At 50.2% G+C, this 23,656-nt stretch overlaps 1 protein-coding gene across 4 annotated transcripts in view; it reads left to right on the top strand.

Annotated features, from left to right (window-relative positions):
- Nucleotides 1-23,656, top strand: part of LOC118211187 (forkhead box protein J3-like) — a 63,559-nt gene that overhangs the window by 32,590 nt on the left and 7,313 nt on the right. For all 4 annotated transcript variants that reach the window (XM_035388142.1, XM_035388144.1, XM_035388140.1 and 1 more), the window contains exons 3-7: nt 10,754-10,828; nt 12,427-12,510; nt 17,729-17,830; nt 19,962-20,090; nt 22,028-22,205. In XM_035388142.1, coding sequence (XP_035244033.1) covers nt 10,754-10,828; nt 12,427-12,510; nt 17,729-17,830; nt 19,962-20,090; nt 22,028-22,205 — 568 coding nt within the window. The remainder of the gene's footprint in view (nt 1-10,753; nt 10,829-12,426; nt 12,511-17,728; nt 17,831-19,961; nt 20,091-22,027; nt 22,206-23,656) is intronic.

The raw sequence follows: 23,656 nt of genomic DNA, 5'->3' as shown, positions 1-23,656 counted from the left end.
GCAGGGCATCATTTCCCACGGAGACGGTGTTTGGGCTCATAAATAGGCAAACGGCAGAAACCGGACCTGTGGTTTAAATGCACTGACACACGTAGCGGCACCCTGCTCCCTTATCTCCAGCCCTGAGTCCTGCGCCCCGGGGGGGGGGGGAAGGGGGGGCGGGGTTCAGGGGGGGCTTGCAGACCCCAAGTGTGAAATCGCTCGGCGCTCCTCTCCCGTGATATCTGCCTCTGCCTTTAGCGCCGTTGCCGTTTTTCACCGGAGCTGTTAGCGGAGTCGCAGACGCGGGCACGCGTGCCCCTCCACGCGCTATGAGCTGAGATTACGACGCCGCTGGCGAGCGCCGCGCGGGTTTTATTAATGAGACGCCGGGCGGGGACGGGTGGCGGACTGCGAGGTGCAGGTTTTGCCGGGGAATGACGAGCGGCCGCTGTCCCGTTCGAATGTGTGGCTCGGGTCAGCCACGCGATCTGCCGTGCTGTGTTTGGGAGGCGACATTTGAAAGCGAACATGAAGTGACATTTTAGCCTGGCTGGTAACTGTGGGGAGGCAGTGCTGGAACTACGTACTCAGGAGCAGGGGGAGGAGTAGGGCTTTCGGGGGAACAGGTAGGGAGTAGGAGCCTCGGAAGAACAGGTGAGGAGTAGAGACTGCAGGAGGAACCGGAGAGGAATAGGAGCCACAGGAGAACAGTGGAGGTTCTCTGAAGAGCAGTCACTAATGAGGACGTGTCACTGATGAGGCGAGCACCAGATGAGTAGGTGTCTCAGGAGAGCAGCCTGAGAGGAGGTGTCTCAGGAGAGCAGCCTGAGAGGAGGTGTCTCAGGAGAGCAGCCTGAGAGGAGGTGTCTCAGGAGAGCAGCCTGAGAGGAGGTGTCTCAGGAGAGCAGCCAGTGAGTAGATGTCTCAGGAGAGCAGCCAGTGAGTAGGTGTCTCAGGAGAGCAGCCAGTGAGTAGGTGTCTCAGGAGAGCAGCCAGTGAGTAGGTGTCTCAGGAGAGCAGCCAGTGAGGAGGTGTCTCAGGAGAGCAGCCAGTGAGGAGGTGTCTCAGGAGAGCAGCCAGTGAGGAGGTGTCTCAGGAGAGTAGCCAGTGAGGAGGTGTCTCAGGAGAGCAGCCAGTGAGGAGGTGTCTCAGGAGAGCAGCCAGTGAGGAGGCGTCTCAGGAGAGCAGCCAGTGAGGAGGCGTCTCAGGAGAGCAGCCAGTGAGGAGGCGTCTCAGGAGAGCAGCCAGTGAGGAGGCGTCTCAGGAGAGCAGCCAGTGAGGAGGCGTCTCAGGAGAGCAGCCAGTGAGGAGGCGTCTCAGGAGAGCAGCCAGTGAGGAGGCGTCTCAGGAGAGCGGCCAGTGAGGAGGCGTCTCAGGAGAGCGGCCAGTGAGGAGGCGTCTCAGGAGAGCGGCCAGTGAGGAGGTGTCTCAGGAGAGCGGCCAGTGAGGAGGTGTCTCAGGAGAGCAGCCAGTGAGGAGGTGTCTCAGGAGAGCAGCCAGTGAGGAGGTGTCTCAGGAGAGCGGGGTATGGTTGGGCGCTACGCTCTACAGTCGTGTCTTTGACTGACAGCCTCGTACACAGTGGTTCAGACCTCCCTCTAACCTGGCCCCTCAATGCTCAGTTAATACAGCTAATGAACTGCAAGCCATTCGGACAACTTTAAAAAGGACCCATAAAACTGGAAATCCCATTAGCTCTCTCGGGCCCTTCTGTGGGGGAACAAAAACTAATGCATAAAACTGGAGGGGTGCATGCCGACTGGAGTCCAAAAAATGGCATTAAATCAGGAAGTCGTATTTCAGCTTCAAAATGGCCTGCTTTCATTGTTTTTCATTATATCCAAGTTGAACTCCCATGGTTCCCTATACATAAATAATGTATCATTTAATATGTTGATGGCACATTTATTTTATGTGCGAGCAGTTTAATACCACTTTCCCCAGCTGTTGTGAAGACTGCAGCATGTAAACTATTTTATATCTGCATAGCGTTCAGGCACACAGCCCAGTCACTTCCAGTGTGACGTCCACTCAGTGCTCACAGCAAATGCTTCACACGACAAACGTTCCATCCCCAAGCCTCCCAGCCCCCCCTACACCTGCCCAACTACTCTGCTCCCCTTAAGACTCAAAACCAGGCAAGAAAACAAGAGATTTTCTCATATTCTGTGCTGAATCCTTATTTGATTTGTTTCAGCCCACCCTGGCCCGTGTCCCAGACATTGAGAGGTTTAATAATGATGTCCATAATTGAGAGTGTGGGCTGCCTTTAGTGTGCAGGAGCTGTGTGCGGGAGCTGTGTGCAGATATGAAGGCTGAGTCACCTTCTGTGGAGCCGGGGTCGGAGCGGAGTCGCAGCGCGAGGGACGCGGGCTCTCCTTCCAGAGCTTTCCGCCGCGGGCTTCTCAGACTCGCGTTGCTTTGGGCCGGACCGAGCTCCACGGCCGGGCCAACCGAGACACGCTGGCGTGACCCTGAGGTCGGCACCTTTTTAACAGCCGCGCGGTCTTACGACGGCCGCAGTCCTCCTCTTTGTCCGTGAATTCTATTCGACCCGGTTATTTTATGTCCCCGGGAACTGATCCAGGATCAGTCAGCCAAACCAAAGTCCTACTCCCACACAGTATGTGACCAAAAAAAGAGCCCTGTCAGGCTTGTTATATACTGATTGACAGTCTGTTTGCGGGCAGCCTGTGTGTACTTCACCCCACAAGCCCGCATCGCACCCACGGGCTGCGCTTGAGTGAGCGAGGAGCACTGTGAGGAGGTGGCGGGAGGAGGGCCGGGTTCTCCCCGGTCCGGAGCCCTGGCGCGGCTGGCGGGCTCGTTCCGGGAGTGGAGCGCGAGCACCGAGGCACAGCGGGCGAGCCCCCCCCCCCCCCCCCCCCCCCCCTACCCCCCCCCCCCCCCCGCGCCGGAGCCGCGCCCAACACGCACGCGCCAGCCGCTCCGCCCGGTCAGGACCGAATGATGGACGACACGCCAGCGCTGCCATCTCCCCCTCCCCACCCCCCCCGATGCCGTCAGCGGGGCGAATTGCAGGTCGCCGTGTCTCTGCCACCTCTCCAAAAATAAAATGCCGCCGTGAATATGAGATATTAAGGCCTCCGTCGTAATTGCTCATTTGTCACTGTCAGGGTTCCAAGCGCAGGAGTTTTTAATTTATTTTATTATAAATAATGCGGACCAAGAGAAGAAAAAACCTCCATCAACAAATGGCAGGCTAAACTGGGTGTGGTGACGGGTTAAGAGAGGCTGTGCAAGCAGAAGCACTTTCTCATTGTGGTGAGACACCCCCCCCCCCCCATCCCACATCCCCCCGTCTGCATCCCTCCCTCTGTCCCTGCACTGTGCACACAGGGGGCACAGGGCTGGGTGTGTTAATGGGTGTGTCTGAGCTGAGTAGGCCTGGGACAGTTTATGATTTTCCCTGCATGATAACGAACTGAGTTTTCCTTGTGTATTCAAGGTATGACTACACCAAATATGAGTGGGCAAATGTACAAAAACCTATGTATGTGCCACACAGGCACAAACACAATGTAACATTTGCTGTTTTAAATTTTTATTATTTATTAATTGCCCCTTAGTTTTCGTAAGACAAGAATTTACTATTTTCTGGTTACATTTTTTTCTACATGATTAACAATTTGCTCATTTACTTGTAGTTTGGCCCATCTGTGTGTGTGTGTGTGTGTAGAGGGGTATGTATTTGTGTATATAGGAGCATACTGATGGTTTAGAGGCCTGTGGGTATATATAAGGCCTTTACATATATTAATGTAATGTTCCAACTTGGTTGTTGGATTATATTGCTAATGGCCTATTCTCTGCAATGTGCTTGACTATTCTAAATTAACTTTGATAATGAAGGAAAAAAATGTTTCTTTTGGTCACGCCATGGGGAGCACAAATGCTGATTTTTTTTAAACCTGGGAGCTGTAACAGGAAGAGGAAGCGTGAAACAGCCATATTCTGAGCACGGAGGACGGTGCCAGTGTGCTCACAGCCTCTGCGTTGAGTCTGAAGTCCGCTTCCCCTGCCTCACAGTTCAGAAGCACCCCTTATAGAGTGGACTGCCCCCCCCCCCACCTTTATTCAGACTGGTCAAAAGGTAGACAGCAGAGAAAGTAAGGGATAGAGAAGGGGCCGCAGCTGAGAAGGTCCCACGGTGGGGATCGAACCCCCACCTGTGCGGGGGGAATTTGTGTAAGGCTTCCCATTCTGCCGCCCCACGGGCTACGCCACACGTCTGCCCCCACTCAGGACACTTTGTGCTGCAGATGAGCTATTCTCCTGTCGGCGATTAAAGATATTGTTATATTCAGGCCATTACTGCTGCGGCTGTTGAATAATTCTGTTTAATTAGCCTTGATTACATTTGACCGTTAGAGTGGAACAGTCCGGGGGCCCTGGGCGTCTTTAAGGATGTTCCGCAGGGGTCGCGTGGCCGTCGGTCCACCGTAATGCCTGCAGGAAGTTTGGGGAAAGGCTTTTCCAGACGCCCAGAGCTGCAGTCCTGTTCAGTTGTAACAGCCACCTAATTGCCTGCTTCTTCACTAGAGACCCCCCCCTACCCCCACAGTAAGTGATGAGTAGTATATTTAGTGTGTTATTACAGGGGATGAAATGGGTCCGCTCCCACAGAACAAGCGCAGGGCTCTGTGAGAGCCGCGGCGGTCTCGCTCAGCAGTGTTGAGTCAGCCGGTGTTAACGCTGATTTATCACCGGCGGGGCGCGGGCTGGGACTGGGGCTCCGCGGCGCGGGGCGGGGGACAGGGACGGGGCTAATTGCAGTTGAGCTTCTCTGCGAGGCTTCCAGTCAAAAAAAGTTTGGCCTCTCGGAGAGACGGGACTTCGCCCGTAACGTTTCCCCGCTCTAGCGCCGTGCTCCGATTTCTATGTTTTAGCCAAAAACCAGAAAAGCAAAACCCAAACACACTGTGTGCCGTGGGCCGCGTGCGGTTCTTACCTGCGCGGGTCGGGCGGTTCCTGCACAGGGCTCTTACCTGCGTTAGGCACACTGGTGTTTTTTTTAATTTATTGTATTTAGGGTTCTTTACTGCTGTCTGATAGTTAACGAGCCGATCTGACTAACGGCCTCCAGAAAATGACTCGGGCCTGGAACCAAGAGCAGGAGAGAGAGGCTGCGGCCGGGGGATGGACAGGGACGGGACACCACCACAGCAGAGCGGGAGCGAGAGGGAGCAGATGGGGTCAGGGCCAGAAGAGGTAGTGACAAGTGGGGGGGGGGAATGGACCGGAGAGGTGGGGGGGGGGGGGGGGGGGGAGACGAGCGAGAGGCAGAAACGAGGAGAGGGAAGGGGACTGGATGAGCCGGACGGATGAATAAGTGAAAAGGGAAACGTTGGGGTAGTGGAAAGGAGCCGAAAGGGACATGGAGAGAGAGTTCATTTAGCAGCGTATCATCAGCCTTTTGGATCGGGGATTGCCTGCTGTTTTCCTGTGGCTTGGTGGTGAATCATTGTTGTATTTGTATACATCAAAGTAACCTTTTGATCTTCTAGCCAGCACAGTTCATTAACTATGAGCCAAACCATTCTTTGGTACATATCTGCATCTTATTTATCAGGCATATTTCATCAAAGGAATGAGGGTTGTGCAAGGTATTTTCCTAAACCATTCATTGAAGGGAGAAATTGCCATCCGACTAGACAGTCCTTTAAATTAAAGTCCAAATGGTGTAGGGTGCATCCACAACTGTAACCTTGAATGGCTTTTTTAATCCCCCGTTCTGTCAAGGTAATCCATCTAGTTCATACTTTTAAAAAGCTTTACTACCAGTCCAAAAGCACTGGCAGTCAAGAAAAACACTAGCAGCCTGTTAACAGGAGTTTCCCCATTTCATGTTCTTTCGCAAAAACGCACTGCCTGTCGGGAGAAGTTCCCGAGTCGTTTGCACCCCGCATCACTCCGCTACTAAGCAAACAAAAACATGGTACAGCAAAAGACGACAGGTTTTTGCATGCTAATACTTTAAAAGAAGAGTAAATCTCTGGTCAGGAAAACACTGTGACAATACACGTTGTACATGTACTAATGCAAAACGCTACAGAACACACCAGTATGTACAAAATTGCACTGGATTTCGGCTAGACCACCTAGCCGCTTCATTAACACGTCAGTCAGGCTTCTTATTTCTCACGGAGCTCTACGTCTCTTCCGATACTCCCTCCGTAGCTGAATAAAATCTTCATCCTGCTTCGTTCCAAAATATATTCTTTACCTTCACTTAATATACTCACAGTAAGGTTTTTTTTATTTTTTTATTAGCCACTCTGGGTTTCTCCCCTCACCTGCACATTCCTTTAATGGCCTTGTTTTATTTTTATTGTCTGTTTTACTCGTTTGCTTTATGAGAATGATTTTTTTTTAAAACGGAATGCGTTTTGCCTGTAGGTGCTCGGCTACTTTCAAAGCAGACGTATGATGTCTGCGTTCACGTGCTGGATTTCACTAACAATATCAGTGGAGCAGAAGGGCGGTTACCATGGCCTAAAATCAGACCCATACAATTAACTTATTTTAGCGCGTTGATAACGGCTATTTATTTATTTATTGCGTATTACGCGGTCGAAAGAAGTACGAGTTTAATTTAAGAACGGAATTAACCGTTTCCCCGAGGCCTCATCTCATTTTGCAGAAAGGGCTGTAAAGTTTAATTACCACAATACTTCACACATATTATGGAATATCTTCATCAGAGATTCATAAAATCGTCCACGGCTCCCTTGTTTTGCTTTGGTTAATTAGAGGCTGGAGGAGTTCCTGTGCTTTCACCTTGGCTTTTATTGTGCTGCAGCAGCAAACTGTTCACTTTATTAGAAATACATATTTGTCTGTCCTTTCATATTAAAAGATATTAGGTGGCCACAGCAATACTTTTGGAGCCGTATCTTTTCCTTGCGTTTTGCAGAGCACAGTTTAATAAGAAGCACTTTTTTATGGTATTCTGTTGTAGTTCCATTTTTAATGATGTTCTGTCATCCGGTTTGCTTCAAAAGAGCGTGTAGCCTATCTTCTTTCTCCCACGGAAACTCCCAACAGCCTAAAATAATGACGCCCACTTACTAAAATGCACTTTATGCCTTGTGTCCATTTATTATTTCTACAGAAAAACTGTATTTTTTAAAAATGAAAATCCAACAAGCGTTAGGGTTTCACTGAAGAATTTCATAACTGAATGTTTCCCAGAAATGATGAAAAAAAACCTGTAGATACTCCGAACTCAACCAAGCAGCAGTTGACCCTCAGAGCTTTTTGTCAACATGACTTTGATTGTTTTGCAGTGGAGCTTAGCACACTTTCCTGCCGTCAAGCTAATTTTCTCAATATCTTATTTTACGTTGACCGCATTAGCTCAAAGTTACCAAACGTTAGGTTTGAAAGCCTTGTGGTTTTCTGCTCTCTGTGGTAAATATATGACCCTTTAATTGCCCGTGAGCAAGGGAACCGGGCCCACTGACAGATTGTCTTTGTTCCGGACTGGGATCCGATATGCTGCTTGCTTTCCACAGCTCAGTGGTTCCGCTCTTCAGGGACAGAATGGCATCCGAAGAATCAGAAAGATTTTTACAGGATTATAAAACGGTAACTCTCCAGGGCCGCAGGATGCGTTTGCAGCAAAGCAGTATGGGAGAATAACCGCAGGGCTGACCTCTGTCTCTCCTTTGCTCCGCAGGCTCACTCACCTGACATTTCTTACCTCTCGGGAGCGGCTAATTAGCGCCGAACAGTGTTGTGCGAGTTTGTCCGCTTGAGGTGCTCTCCAAAACGGAGATCTTTTCCCCTTTCCTAAGAAGGGCCGCTGTGTTTTCCTGAAGAAAAACTCTTAAGTCTTAATTTCGCTACAGATTTTCAGCAGCGCGCTACAGGTGGAAGTGAATGTTTTCCAGTTTCCAGAAGGCGCATGGAATTCCCATCAGGCCACGAGCGAGTCTAGCGAAGAGAGAGCGGGAGAAAAAAAGAAGTTCCTTTTAAGGAGGAACTAATGAGGGGAAAAATAAACTTTGCTGGGTAAACTGGTGTTGCGTTTGATTTATTGTGATTTATTAAGTCTGTAATGCGGTTCAGTGCTGAAGCCTGCAGTCCGGGGCGGTGTATGAGGAGCCCCCCGTTTCCCTAATGATGGTTATCCCTGAGCCCCACAGTGCACTTCTCTGGCTTTATTTTATCACCTGATGGATATTCCCATTTACAGGCCTTTACTTGTTTCTGTTCTTCTGTTTGTTTTCTTAGCCACTGTTTTCCAGGAGTGTCTCTTGAACGGTGTTTTTTTCTGAGATCGGGGCTTCTTTTTTCCCTCTAATGGGTGCAGGTTTTTCTGGTTTCCCTGACTCCCTGTTGAATACCTCCTCTGTTCCGAGCTTCGGGACGCTCCAACTGTGAAAATGCACTCGGTCAATTACGTATCGATCGGTTGAAGCGCTGCTACGGCCTCTCAGTTCGGGAGCTTCGGGCAGCCAGTGACTGCTCCTCCTCACTGTGGAGTCCACCAGCCCAGCGGTGGGTCTGGCAAGTGAGGACTGAATGACCTGAGCACACACAGGCTGTGAGGATTAGAGAGGGGAATAAGCGCAGAGGAGGTATGGGAGCTGGCAGGAGACGTATGAAGGAGATATGAGAGCTGGATGGAGGTGGGTGGGGAGTCAGCCGGTTGAGTGGGCACTGGGGCGGATACAGGTTGTGGTGTGAAAATGAGATGCAGTCATCGCTTCCATGAGACGGCCTGAGTATCAGATTTGTTGGAATATTTACAGAACATGGATTCAATTTGACCGGGAGCCCTGCAGTTTTTGAGTGAGTGAGTTACAGTGAAGGTGTGAGCAGGGGTCCTGTTGTGTCTGCAGTAAATGGCAAAACGGTTCGTTTTACTGTTTGTCTGCATGCCTGCAAGTGATTCAGCCTATGCAGGAAGAAACGGCTCCTTGGTCCCCCCAGCCCAAGATAATCAGGCCACTGCCCCCCCTCCCCCCCCATAGTGTCAGATTTCCATCCTCTGCCTTCCCCACGGAGTGGTCTGTCTTCCGCAGTGTCGTGTCTGTGCTGTGACACACTAACACACTGGCACAGTGATCATCGTAAGCAAATCGGCTCTATTTAGGCATACAGGACATGGGTACAGAAATCTCTATTTGGGTCCCGCTAAAAATGTTAGGGTGGCTGCTGAGATTTGTTCCGCTTTGGATGCCGTGTTTTTCTTATGTACACAAATTAAAAATATAATTGCAATGGCATCCTTTCTCTGGTTTTATGTTCTTCAAGAGAGAGGAATACAGGCAGCCTATTTTTAAATGACAAAGTAGTATTTTCACTCTTGATTATGTGCAATATCTGTGCAGTAAACATTGGTGTAACTGTTCTATTGATATGGCATGACATAACACGACACACCAGTTAAATTTCTCCAAGAGGGATAGGAAATGAATACTGTCTAATTACAAATAAGTAAACGGTTCCATTTTGCAGAGGAAAATATCAGGTTAATAGGTCTTGTGATCAATGGGGCGCTGATATAGGAAATGACTTGGAAAAATTCCTTGACTTGTTCAGATTCCCTGTTTGAATTCCGGGCATGTGGACAGAGCTGGAGAGGAGGAATTTGAGCGTTTAGTGTGACATTTTCGCAGAAGCAGGGGAGACGGTCCGAATCTGTGCGGTCTGTTGGAGGCGCATTTAAACGGAGGCATAAATGAGCCTGAGAAAGAAAACGAATGACTACAAAACGCCGGTCTATCGCCCCTTAGAACAGAGCAGCCTTTGTGCCTTTTTTCAGCGCACTGCTAATGTGTGAGTGGTCCTCACGACGTATTTAACTTACCCCATAAACTAGCGCCGCGAAATGTTGCGACTTCAGGTTGAGCGCCTCTCTGAGCTCAGTGTAGCCGCCGCAGTGCGTGGGTGAGGGAGCCCACCCTGGCCAACCAGAAAACATCGGTGACTCGCGCGCCAGGAATGCAGGGGTGGGTGCGCTCAGCGCCTTATCTCCCGTTACGCCTCGGAACATTTGGGAACACGTGTAACGGTGCGCCGTACTCTTGTTTTGCTTGTCGGCGTGTCGCGTCTAGCATTCCGCCCGGGTCGCTGTCGGCGTCGACTGGCGTTGGTTTTCCCCATGGGCGTGGCTATGGATGTTGACAGACAAGCCTGTAGCCTTTCTGTCCCTGATCTGTATGGGTGCTCTCTTTTCCACTGACCCCTCTATGACTCACAAGCGTCTGTGGGCTGCACAGGCTGGTCGGGCCTTTGAAGCTCGATTGTGTGTGTGAAATCGGACCAATTTTTGGCACGTCCCTCTGTTTTCTATTTTAAGTTTTTAAAAATTGGCATGGAGACATTTTCTAATTTCTCGTGCCGGTTGTTTTTATGATGTAGTTTATTGCTCTTGACTTTTTTTGTGCCTTTTTCTGCACCCTTAAGGATGTTGTTATTTTTGATTTACACAAGATGCAGTCACAAACCTGTGACATATTAAAGCTTTAGGGGGAACATTCTTAGCCTTTGATCTTTCTTGTATGTATTCATTATTGCTGGCACTATGAATATTAGAAAGCATCCTATTCTATGAGTTTGTTAGAAGTTTTATATGCACTCGTATAGAGTATGAGCCCTGAGGTTTCAGAGCAGTATTTGTGACAGAAGTTTTAAGCTTTACTTTGCAACATTCAGGGTATGGAAAGTTTTATTTTCCCATTGAAAACAGTTTGCTGACATCATTAACGTTCGTTGTTTGCTCTCCCTCTTTCTACAGAATTCGATTCGACACAATCTGTCCCTGAACAAGTGTTTCCTTAAAGTACCTCGCTCTAAAGACGACCCTGGAAAGGTGAGCTTTTCTCCTTTGCTTATGCTACACAGCATTTTCTCCTCAAAGAGGAGATGAATAATGGCAGTTAAATAATCTGAGTGCCCAAAGGCAATGGTTACATGGTGAAACCACATAAATATATTAAACCATGGAAACTTGCACAGCTACATATACAGAGGTCCAGCTACCAAATCTTCTTGAGAATCTTTTAGAGGCCTTCAATTTTGAAAAATACATTCAAGCACTCAAATTACCCAATTTTGACATTGGCACTTCAAAGCGCTGGACTTTTTTGTGGAGAGATTTTGGTATTCATCCCGGCAAGCTTCATATCCACAGTTACAGTTACATTTTGGTCTTATGAACTAGTCTTGGATCAGAATCCACATTCTATTGCAAGTGAGCTTTTGAGTGAGGTCTAAGGCTGATTCTGGGATATTCCATTTTTATTTTGCTTTACTGGTGGTTTGCCACACTTTCATACTGTATAGCTTTATTGGGTCCTTGAATTTGTGGGAAAGAGACCTTGAAAGGTCTTGAAGAGCGCTTGAATCAGTAGCATAGCGCTAGAACCATGCTTGTGGATGCACATTGTGCGTCCTTTACCACAGGGCAATTTCAAACCGCGTTTGAACCACACATTGGAGCCCCAGGTGCGGAGACTGTCGGTCCTTCTGAGAAGCCGGTGCACGGAGCTGTCTTCGTCCGCGGCGGAGCTGTCTCCGTCCCCTCAGAACGACACTAATATCAGTAGACTGCAGATGCGGTGGAATTCTGGAGTCTGTCTGGGTCCCCGTGAGGTCGTTTTTCGATGGCACTCTGGAGAGGCCCGAGAACAGTGCTGCTCTACCATTCAGAGAGAGACTGAATCCCCCTACAGGTGAACGGACACAGATGGCTCCTACAGACGGACGCACAGACAAAGACTCCTGCTGCAGACCCTCAAATGCAGACTGATAAAACTGTCTGCGAGACTCCATACGCCACTGGAGCCTAAATATGGGGCTGAATGCAAAAAAAAATTCCTTAGTCTTCTGATATTAAAACTCCTGGGAACTGCTCTACAAAATACAGAATACATTTCCGAGCGGAATCGGCTCCACAGACACGGCCAGTATGAAGCAGGCCTACCACTGGCGTGTTATGATTCTCCTCTCTCTCCTACCTGTGGAGACGCTGGAAGGTTTCTCTCCTGCTCGTCTGACATCACTAACGGTACCAAGCACCTGATGGCATTTTGACCACACTACCACCAAAGGGTATCTCCTTTCTCATGAAGATGTTCCACCTTGCCAAAACTCACTTGCCTGAGGAACAGCTCTGGAAACCATTAATTTCATGTCCTTCAGAAAAGACCTTCACGTCCGTTAGCCTCTTGAGCCCTTCTTCACTGTTGGTCTAGTAGTGCGTGACTGACTGGCAGTGTGCGTGAGTGAGTGTGTATTTTGGGAAGGGGGGGGGGGGGGGGGGTGATGTCTTTGTGTGTGTGACTGCTTGTGTGTGTGTGCGCGTGCGCACTCGTGTGTGTGTGCGTGTGTGTTTGTGTGCGTGTGCTTCCATGCAGGCCGTGTATGTTATGTTGTGCCCTGCTGATGTCTGGTCTCTCCCGGTTCCAGGGGTCCTACTGGGCGATCGACACAAACCCAAAGGAGGACGCTCTGCCCAGCAGACCCAAGAAGAGGCCGCGGTCGGAGGAACAGGTGAGGGCCTCAAACCGCTTTCCACACCCGAGTGGAGACCAGCCTGTAGGTGGCTGTGTACTCACTGTGGGAAGGAACTTCGGCTCGGTCCTGCTAAATGATGTAAAATGGCGCGTTTGTGGAGAAAACAAAACTCCGCATCGACTTTCGACCACCGCGTTGAGCGCGTCCCTGCTGGCCAAACCAGCCGAAGTTTTCTCACACCGACGTCAATGTGGAGTTTGCCTACAATTGGTCTAAAATACCACATGGGTGGCTGCGTTGGCTGCATCCCGTCTCCTCAACTGATTGAGTGGACGGACATACCATCTTTTTTTACACTGATAAATGAAGTGATTTTGAAATCATTGTCATTTGAAATCACTTGGAATAGACAAACGTTTATTCATCAATGTTTCTGTTCCCTTATCACAGCCATTGTTGTTTTGTGTTTATAGGGGCAAACATCGTCACATCCATATTTCCCGTGGTTATCACAAATCTGAATCTGCGCCCCCCCACTGGCGTGTCAATAATGGTTCAATTTAGCCTTCTTATGAAGTACACTACCACCTTTATAGAATCTCCCATGTGAGTCTAGGCTTTGCCATTTGCTGTGGCCGGGAGCCTGCTGCTGGGGGCCAATCAGCTTTGTCGATTCAGCTGCCTAAATAGGTACCCGTAGCACTGGTAAAGTGAGCACAGTTCAATAGGCGCTTCCAGAATAGGAGAGGGGGGGGCAGCGACACCCTTCAACAATAGCAGAACAGACATTCTGTTTACTGTAACTGCTGTTTACCGCTCTCTGATTGCAAATTCTTACAGGCTCTCCCTCTCTTCTGACCTTGCTTCAAGCGATGGGCTAAAATTATATACTGCTGCTGTTGCACTGTTGTGTGGTGATTTACCAGTGTGGATCTTTGTTTATTTAAGGGCGTCTTTGCCATAACATAAACTTGCTCCTGGTCCTTCTGTCATAGTCAAATCTCTCTTAATGTACATACAAAAGAAAGAAGGGCTATGTCTGTAGACAGTGACTGTAAAAGAAATGAATGCACCAAATTATTTTTAAAAATTGAGTGAAAAAATTCTGATTCGTACTTGCAAGAGAGTCTGAAATTCAGTGTTTACTGAATTCATTTTTTGGTGTTAATCATTCATCATTCGATCTCCACACTCCTGTCACCGTAATCCAACTTTGCGTGATTTAATGCGCACACGCACACACACACACACAGCGGGCACCCCTCTGGCTTCCCTGCGGCTACTGGAGAAATGGCTTGTGGAGAGACCGAGGTCAGCCTGAAGCAGTGTGGATTATTGATGATAAACTCTGCCCCTTGCAGTCATTACACGCATTGGGTTGTGCAGAGATTTTTATTGCAAACATCCATTAATGCAGCATTCTGCCACGGTTACATCCAGCAGGAGCTTCTTTAATTATCTTCAGCTCGTGTGGACTGCAGTAAACATCTCACATCTTTGCATTTCTGTTCAGGATCCTCTTACGTAATGTAGCCATAATATTGAAGTACACCTGTGAAGGCCCAGTGCCTTTTACAGAGCATTATATGCTTTACGAGCTTGATGCTATGATGCAAGCTAATGGCCATTTTATTGACTCTTGCTTGTCACCATTAGGTTTTATGTCCACTTCAGTGTGATATAGGCATGTTACTCTTACGGATCATTTTGGACAGTGCAGACACGCAGGCATGCACACACGCGCACTCATACACACACACACGCACACACATACACACACACACGCACACTCATGCACACACACACACACACACACACACATACTTATAAACACATGCACACATAAACACATGCACACACACTCATACACACACACGCACACACACACATACGCGCACACTTGCAGACTCATGCACACAAGTGTAGAGGGGTACACACAGACGCACACATACATACTTTTCCATGCTTCGCTCATATTTTTGCCGTTTATCTCCTTGATGGATATTTACTGTTTTGCTGGAGTTTGTCATGTTCTTGATCCGCTGTGATTGTTTGTCTTGATTTAAGTGGAAGGTGCTAGAGGGAGTGAGCGGCTCAGTGTCAGTGTTAGAGGGAGCGGCTCAGTGTCAGTGTTAGAGGGAGCGGCTCAGTGTCAGTGTTAGAGGGAGCGGCTCAGTGTCAGTGTTAGAGGGAGCGGCTCAGTAACAGTGTTAGAGGGAGCGGCTCAGTGTCAGTGTTAGAGGGAGCGGCTCAGTGTCAGTGTTAGAGGGAGCGGCTCAGTGTCAGTGTTAGAGGGAGCGGCTCAGTGTCAGTGTTAGAGGGAGCGGCTCAGTGTCGGTGTTAGAGGGAGCGGCTCTGTGTCGGTGTTAGAGGGAGCGGCTCTGTGTCGGTGTTAGAGGGAGCGGCTCTGGGTCAGTGTTAGAGGGAGCGGCTCAGTGTGAGTGTTAGAGGGAGCGGCTCTGTGTCGGTGTTAGAGGGAGTGAGCGGCTTAGTGTTAGAGGGAGCGAGCAGCTCAGTGTGAGTGTTAGAGGGAGCGGCTCAGTGTCAGTGTTAGAGGGAGCGGCTCAGTGTCAGTGTTAGAGGGAGCGGCTCAGTGTCAGTGTTAGAGGGAGCGGCTCAGTGTCAGTGTTAGAGGGAGCGGCTCAGTAACAGTGTTAGAGGGAGCGGCTCAGTGTCAGTGTTAGAGGGAGCGGCTCAGTGTCAGTGTTAGAGGGAGCGGCTCAGTGTCAGTGTTAGAGGGAGCGGCTCAGTGTGAGTGTTAGAGGGAGCGGCTCTGTGTCAGTGTTAGAGGGAGCGGCTCAGTGTCAGTGTTAGAGGGAGCGGCTCAGTGTCAGTGTTAGAGGGAGCGGCTCAGTGTCAGTGTTAGAGGGAGCGGCTCAGTGTCAGTGTTAGAGGGAGCGGCTCAGTGTTAGAGGGAGCGGCTCAGTGTCAGTGTTAGAGCGAGCGGCTCAGTGTCAGTGTTAGAGGGAGCGGCTCAGTGTCAGTGTTAGAGGGAGCGGCTCAGTGTCAGTGTTAGAGGGAGCGGCTCAGTGTCTGTGTTAAAGGGAGCGGCTCAGTGTCAGTGTTAGAGGGAGCAGCTCAGTGTCTGTGTTAAAGGGAGCGGCGCAGTGTCAGTGTTAGAGGGAGCGGCTCAGTGTCAGTGTTAGAGGGAGCGGCTCAGTGTCAGTGTTAGAGGGAGCGGCTCAGTGTCAGTGTTAGAGGGAGCGGCTCAGTGTCAGTGTTAGAGGGAGCGGCTCAGTGTCAGTGTTAGAGGGAGCGGCTCAGTGTCAGTGTTAGAGGGAGCGGCTCAGTGTCAGTGTTAGAGGGAGCGGCTCAGTGTCAGTGTTAGAGGGAGCGGCTCAGTGTTAGAGGGAGCGGCTCAGTGTCAGTGTTAGAGCGAGCGGCTCAGTGTCAGTGTTAGAGGGAGGGAGTGGCTCAGTAACAGTGTTAGAGGGAGCGGCTCTGTGTTAGAGGGAGCGGCTCAGTGTCAGTGTTAGAGCGAGCGGCTCAGTGTCAGTGTTAGAGGGAGTGAGCGGCTCTGTGTCAGTGTTAGAGGGAGCGGCTCAGTGTCAGTGTTAGAGGGAGCGAGTGGCTCTGTGTCAGTGTTAGAGGGAGCAGCTCAGTGTGAGTGTTAGAGGGAGTGAGCGGCTCTGTGTCAGTGTTAGAGGGAGCGGCTCAGTGTCAGTGTTAGAGGGAGCGAGCGGCTCTGTGTCAGTGTTAGAGGGAGCGGCTCAGTGTCAGTGTTAGAGGGAGCGAGCGGCTCTGTGTCAGTGTTAGAGGGAGCGGCTCTGTGTCAGTGTTAGAGGGAGCGGCTCAGTGTTAGAGGGAGCGAGCGGCTCAGTGTCAGTGTTAGAGGCATAGCTCTGCGCAGGACAGCAGTATTGCTTACGCTCGCGGGCTCCTTGCATCATGTACAGGCCGTCCTGCAGGAGCCGTCCTGGGGGCTGTGTGCACGTCCAGCGCCCGCTTTCACCTTAACGAGCAGGGTTGCGTCAGGCCATCACAGGGGGCCTTTGATCCAGCCGCCAGATGCGTTAGCAGCGCCCATCCACCCTGCTTACTGGAGATTAGCGTCTTAGCGTTAGTGCACCATCCCACGGACGGCAGCTTGGGGTTTCAGGCTTTGCGCTCCGTGCCGATGACTGCAGGTGCTTGCCTTGGCCATCAGCTTATAGTCAGAGTCCATCTCCAGGTGCTGCAGCTCAGAAGAGAGGTGTTTTCCATTCTGTAAAAATCATTGTTCTTAAATTGATCTCAGGATTCTGCGCCAAGTGGTGTTGGGTTGAGGTCTACAGCAAACTGATCCGGGGATGGAATTAGTCAGACCTGGGTCAAATACGTATTTGTTTTTGATTCAAATACTTTCGTACGCATTACTGATCTTGTCTGGTGTCTATTGGAACCAATGAAATACTCTCAAAAAGTGCAAACCTCGCCTTCTGGTCATATTGGCAGACTCAGTTACACCAGGCAAGATCAATAGAGCACAGAAAGGTATTTGAATCCAAAACAAATACATATTCGACCCAGGTCTGGAATTAGCTCATTTTCAGTGTCTCTGAGGCAGTTCTTGCATTGCTTTATTGATATTTGGCAACACCTGCGATGCATCCTGTCGTACGGTTTTATGGGTCTGTAATTTAGGATGAATGGGACCTTTATTCTTTCGATAGACTTCCATGGAGCTTACAGATCACAGGCAATTAATTCTGTATGCCCTCTGTGCTGAGAGTACCCACGTCCTCCTTTATGTCTCTTTCCCTCTCTCCTTCCTCCAGTTTTCTCTCCTTTTCTCTTTCTCTCCATTTTTTTCTCTGCCCCCCATCACCAGACTTATTTATTTACATGAAAAAGCCAGACTTTGGGAAATCTCCCTTTTCTGCGCGGCTGAATTAAAACCCTGCTTAATGAATGCAGCCCTCTTACAGGGAACAGTGTGGGAGAGGGGCAGTGGAGTTATCTCTCTGCTCCAGGCACACTCGCATTCTCCATTTCCCCCTCCATATTACTTTAATATGAACTAAATAAAGCACTGCATTACTTTTATTATGACCTAAATAAAGGTGAATATTGGCTTATTTATGAATGAAAGCATTTCCTGCAGGTCTTTGTGTATTTCTGTACCATATTAGACCAAGGGAGAATGAAATGTGTTTAAAAGGTGCCCTTTTAAGTGTGGATAAGAGGAAGTGTGTTGGTGGATCAGAGCTTCCTCTGTAGGACTTCCTCCTTTTTGACACTGACCTGGAAGTGATTCCTGTCTGTGTCTCCCCAGGCCTCCCCTCCGTACATCAGGGACTCAGACTCGCGGGGAATGGACTGCATCATCCCTGGAAGTGCCTCTCCCACGCTGGCAATCAACACTGTGACAAACAAGGTACCCAGAATGCACCGGGAGCAGAACAAAAACGTGCACACACACACACACACACACACACAAAATAGAGCATGCTCACTTAGCATGCTCACATCTCTGTAGCTTTCCCATCCACAACCCGTTCTGGTCTCTTCTTGGAAGATTTCTGTTTTCATGACTGACGGGTCTCACTGTCTGGTGAAATGTATTTATTTTATCTCAGCCTGCACTAGGCAGCTCTTAAGAAGACTTTTAAATGGCTTGCGACAGTCAGCTGTTAACAATGGTCAGGATGGGAAGTCGGCGATGAGCTCCACACCCAGCGTGTTTCAGCGGCACACCTAACGCCGTTAGACAGGCTTGCCTTCATGGCCGTCCCAGCTTCCCCACACCTGGGGATCAGACCTGCAGAAGAGGTGAAGGGGGGCTCTGTCGTTTTTACTGAATCTGTTGCATTCTAGTACCATTTGCAATGGCCTGGATTCAGTCAGCGATCGCCATTCGCACTGACTTGTAAATGAAGATGTTTTGGTGATCTTGCCAAGCTATGAAGAAAAATAAACACTTGCGTTTTGTTATCAGTCAACAGCCAAGGGTGACTTTATCTAGGCCTGTGTCAGTTTATTTTAGCCATGTCAACAGTACATTTTCCCGCTCAGAAAAAACCCGAGGTTTCAAGGCTGGTGTTGGCACCTTTCCAGACTGGTGGTCCATGAATGCTTAGCCCTTGCATGACTGGTTAGGCATTCATGGGATCTCTTTAAATCTTCCCCCTGACAGGGCTGTTTTGGGGGTGCTGCCCCATGCGCCCCGTGCCCTTGTTCTAGCAGACAGGAGATGGTTGGGATGGGGGTGTATATGTGTCACGTCCATCAGAAATAGAACGTGTTGTCACATACGTACAGCGTGGCATATGTAAGCGTGTTCAGCGGAAAGCCATTAACCTGGCGACGGATGAGCCGATGTTTCTTATGTAAGATCTCCCCGTGCCCGTCCCTTACCTTGGTGTGGATTTACCCTTGAGGAGACAAAATGCACTTCTACTGCAGGGCAGTGCTGTCAACACAAACGTGGTTAAACCTTTGTGCCAAAGATTACACCTGTAAATCTAGAGATGGGCCAAGTCCATTTGTGTGTGGGGGCAGGGGAGACTGTATTTAGCCTTTATTTCACCAGGAAAGTCCAGCTGAGATAAATAATCTCCTTTGCAAGGAAGCCCTGGCCAAGAGGTAGCACAATCAATAAAAACATGTCAAAGAGCAACACTTACAAATATTTGTGTGTTGGCACGTTCCAACTCATTACAGCACATAAAACAACTGTGCTTGTCTGTCTGTCTCCATCTGTGTGCGTGCATGTATGTGCATGTGTGTGTGTGTCCGTGTGTGTCTGTGCGTGCACGTGTGAGCGCGTACGCTCGTGTGCGTGTTTCTGTTTAATTGAATCCTGTTGATGCGCATGCCTGCAGTGTCCGCTTTCTGCTCCCTCAGAGCCCCGCCCACTGTAAACACTGACAGCACAAGCGCGACTCTCGCGGCCTGTGGCTCAGTCCCTGGGAAAGCGGGTGACTCACGGCCGCTCAGTACCACATTCCCAAGAAGCTCTGTCACATTCCCGCTGAGTCATTCATGCTCCGCGCTGAGGGAGAGAGCCGCTTGTGTCTGGATCTCTGCGGCCATTAAAGATCCGGTGGCACATTCTTCACAAAGAGTAGGAATGTTAACCCCAGTGTCCTTGCCAACCCGACCTCCCCCAAAGAAAGGAAAAACATCACTCCACATCTGGCCACCTAATCATGCCCTCTATATCTGATTGGCTGCTAAGTCCATTGCATTCCCTACCCACTTTGATTCCCCAAGTTAAAAAAGAATTGAGTTCTCACTTGATCTACCTAGTTAAATACAAGTCAACTGAAAAAAGACTATTTTTGTGGAAGTGGCCAACAGCATGGTCTGAATGTGGTGAACAGCAAAACTCTCCAACGGGCACAGTGTGTGTGGTTCAAAATGTGGTTAGACAGGTGTGTGACTCCAGAGGTGTTGAGGCAGGAGTGTTATCTGGAGCGTCCCTGCAGGTGTGTGCGGTTTGAGGGATATTCGCGTAGCTGAACGTGGTTCCGTGTTAATGCCGGCGTGTGTGCTCGTGGTTCCAGGTAGCACTGTACACTCCGGACCAGGATGGAAGTGACAGTCCCCGAAGCAGCCTTAACAACAGCCTGTCTGACCAGAGCCTGGCTTCAGTAAACCTCAACAGTGTGGGCAGCATGCACAGCTACACTCCGGTAAGGTCCACACCGTCGCCACGCTTTCACCTGAATCTGACAGTCAGCTGACGCTCTTATCCGTAGCGACGCGCATAACCTTTTGCACAATATGCATTTATACAGCGCTATAAATTGAAGCAATTCAGGTACAGTGGCAATGTGGGAATGGAACCTGCTAGTTTTAGGTTACGACACCAGTGCTTTAACCATTAATACCAAACTGCTGCCACATCAGCCATTCACTGTGGTTCTTAAAGACCTATGAACTGACTTTCTGTGACTGGTCACAGTAATCCTTTTCATTCCCATTTTGATTCCCATATCCTCAGTGTAAGAGAGAACTGATTTCTCAGTTAGCCTTTTCCACCTGTTGTGCCATTTGCAGTTTGCTTCACATACCTTGTCCCATATTACCTGTTGGGGTTAATATGTACAGATTAATTCTACCCTTCTATCTCTTGTGCACGTGTCCTTTTTTTTTTTACCTCCCTGGGAGGTATGCTTTTTTATGTCCCCAGGAGTCTAACAACCTGAAATAATACCCAGCATCAAGTGAATGACACCCTTGTATGGACGCTCAGTTGAATTGGCGTGTCACCCTCAAAAATGACTTAGCCTAGAGGCAGCCGAAAATGACAGGCTTGCGCTGTGCCATTACGCTGGGCTGCTCGCTGACCTGCTCAAGCGTCACTCGCACGTTGCCGGCAATTTGCATAAAGAGTATGAAGCTGTTGTTCGTTGCAGTAGGTGTTTGCAGATCGAACAGTCGCCTCTTTTCTTGCAGTTGATTAGGCGGCTCGTGTTCTGCTTGCGTTCCTGTGTTCTTTCTTTCTTCTTTCTTTCACCGTGTTTTTCTGCTTCCGCTGCTTTCCTCTCGCGCATGGTTCTGCTGGCGAGCGCGTTCACGGAGAGCAGCTGTTTCTCATTGCCACATTGTGTTATTGAGAGGTTGCGTTTCACTGGCTGTTTGGCAGGTCCCCTCGCAGCTCTCGAAACCGACAACAAACACGATTCAGAGTTAATTTGTTCCCCGCCAGATATTGGGTTCTAGCTCGTGCTGTCGTCACTCGCGAGAGGAGCTGTCATCACTCGCCAGCCCCTGATGCACTGCACGCGGCAGAGGTCCCCACTAGGCCGGGAAGCGCCTGGACCACGAGGGGTTACATGTGTGTACCCCATGAGCTCATGGTCCCATCTAGCAGCGAATGATGCTCTAAAATAGAAAATAGAAATAGAAAACCCTCTCACCGTAATACACTGACCCTGGCGGGATGGGGGGGGGGGCAGTTGATAGCTGACCCTCCTGGGTGTAATCTTGAGTCAGGGGTTCCAGCAGAAATTCATTGAAATCGAAAGTGAGCGTTTAAAATGGCTCTGAGCTGGGACGCGACACACTAAGTTCACCTGAACCGGACCAGTGAATAAGCGGTACACCAGCTGATGTAACTTGGAGTCAAATAGCAGTGAGATCCATCCTGCCCATTCAGAGATGCGTTTTACCGTGCATGATGTCATATGTCTTTGTTGGCTGGTAACCCAACTGTGCTTGAAAAGAGGTAGATCACATTATAGAATAGAATAACATTTTTCCCAGAATATTTAAAAATGTATTTTTAGCTTTATATTTAGATTTTTGACATTTATTACAATTTAAGCTCTTTTTAATTGAACACATTTAAGAGAATCGAGCTTTTTTTTTCCCCAGTGTTTTCTGTGCGTTTGTTCCGTTCTGCTGTGATTGGATTCTGGCTGTGCCCGAGGCTGGCGGCAGCGTGGCCGTCGCGGCTGTGTGGTCAGTGTCGCGGCGCCACGTCCCGGCGAGGGCGGGCGCAGGCGGCCACGGTTGCCGACGCTCGCGACCCGGCTTCGCATGACCTCCGGGTCACGATCGCGAGACCGACGGTGGAGGCCCAGCGAGTGATCCTCCTCCCCTGCCGGGTTGTGCTCTTCCCCAGGTGAGCAGTCACCCGGAGCCCGTGTCCCAGTCCCTGAGCCTCCAGCAGCCGCCGCAGCAGCCCCAGTACAGCATGCCCGAGCGCGACAAGCAGCTGCTCTTCTCCGACTTCGAAGATCTCAGTGCCTCCTTCCGCAGCCTTTACAAGTCCGTCTTCGAGCAGTCCTTCAGCCAGCAGGGTGAGTCCGTCCCGTCCGCCCGCCGCCGCCCTGCTGCAATCACAAGGCCTTCTCACGGTCACCTGACAAGAGCAGCTAGCCGGCGTTTCGTGCCGTCTTTTTTGCCTGCAGGTTGCGTGTACCTCTCTGAAGGTGAGTTTGTGTTCTGCTGTGGGGCTTGATGTGGATTCATTGGCGGTGTTTCCGTCTCACGGACACTGATAGTAAATCCGTCCATCGGGAACATCCAGTGGATTCACCTCAAAAAAAAAAAGTTCCTGTTTCCTTAGCAACCAGCGTTTCTCATTTGTATGCCGGCCGTAGTGCAGGCGGCATCAGCCTATGGCGTGAAAGATGTCCAGACCGCTGTTTTAGAGATGCTAAACAGCCAGCGTGTTCGGCGTCGCTGTGGGAAAGGGTTAAATTGACTTGAAAGCGGATTCTGTGGGAAATGAGCGAAGTTCAGTCTGTTCGTAACCGACTTACCGCCATTCTGATTCATTTCAGAGCTAAGGTAGGGGCCTCAAGAATTCTTCTGCTTTAAGAGTTTAAACCGTCTGCATTTTGCCGCTTCGATGCTGTTGCTTTATTATCTGCGGGAAAGTGTCTCCTACTCAGACAATTAAAATGCAGAAATGAGCCAGCGAGTGGATTTCACACCTCTGTGCTGGAGACAGTAAGCTAGCTCACCCGTTTTGATGATGGCTAATGAGCTGTGATTAGTATTCATGGGGCCCTGAGCTAATTGCTCTGCGAATTTGCCTGGTCGGACAAAGGGCTCTCTCTCCCGATAAGCGCTCCCCTCTCTCACCCCCCGGAGAGACTGTTTCCCGCCGATTGTGGCGGTGCCGTGTGAAGCCGGCTTTGAAAGCTCTTCAGAGGGGCGTTCGCTGCTCCGGAGGGAGAGGCGGGCAGCCTGCCTTCTTCAGATCCGTGCCCTGCTCTCCAAGGCCTGCCTCTGGGCCGCCAGTGCCGCGGAGCCTGTGGGGAGCGGTGTCTGTGCGCCCCCTGAAGGTCTGGAGCGAGGACGCGTTCCCCCGCGCTGAGAACAGGGCCGGCTCTCCGGCTCCCTCCCCGCCCGTCGCTCGGGCCCCGCCTCCGGGAGGGACGGCCCCGCGGCTCGCTCTCACGGCCCGTCCCGGAAAGACCGCAGTCCGGCGCCGCGTCCCGGCCCCCGCGGGGCCGCGCGTAATCGGTGACTCATCTGGTCTGCCCCGGGGCCCGCGCCGGCAGCGCACGCTCCGCCCACGCAGCGACTGCGCGGCTCGGCCAGCGGAGGAGCGGAGGCCGGCTGAGAGCAGGCACGTCTCCTGAACCGGATGCAGCACGTCACAGTGATGAAACAGGCTAGCGTATACACTCGAGAACTGCAAATAGGAAGAAAACCGATAAAAATCGGGGTTATTTGGCTAAAACTAGTCATCTCCTGTGTGGGATGTCTGTTGAAGATGAGAGAGGCCCCTCACATATAT

This window comes from Anguilla anguilla, chromosome 13 (assembly GCF_013347855.1).
Source record: "Anguilla anguilla isolate fAngAng1 chromosome 13, fAngAng1.pri, whole genome shotgun sequence".
Taxonomy (NCBI): domain Eukaryota; kingdom Metazoa; phylum Chordata; class Actinopteri; order Anguilliformes; family Anguillidae; genus Anguilla; species Anguilla anguilla.
The sequence above is the reverse complement of the archived record's forward strand: the minus strand, read 5'-3'. Positions and strand labels throughout refer to the sequence as shown.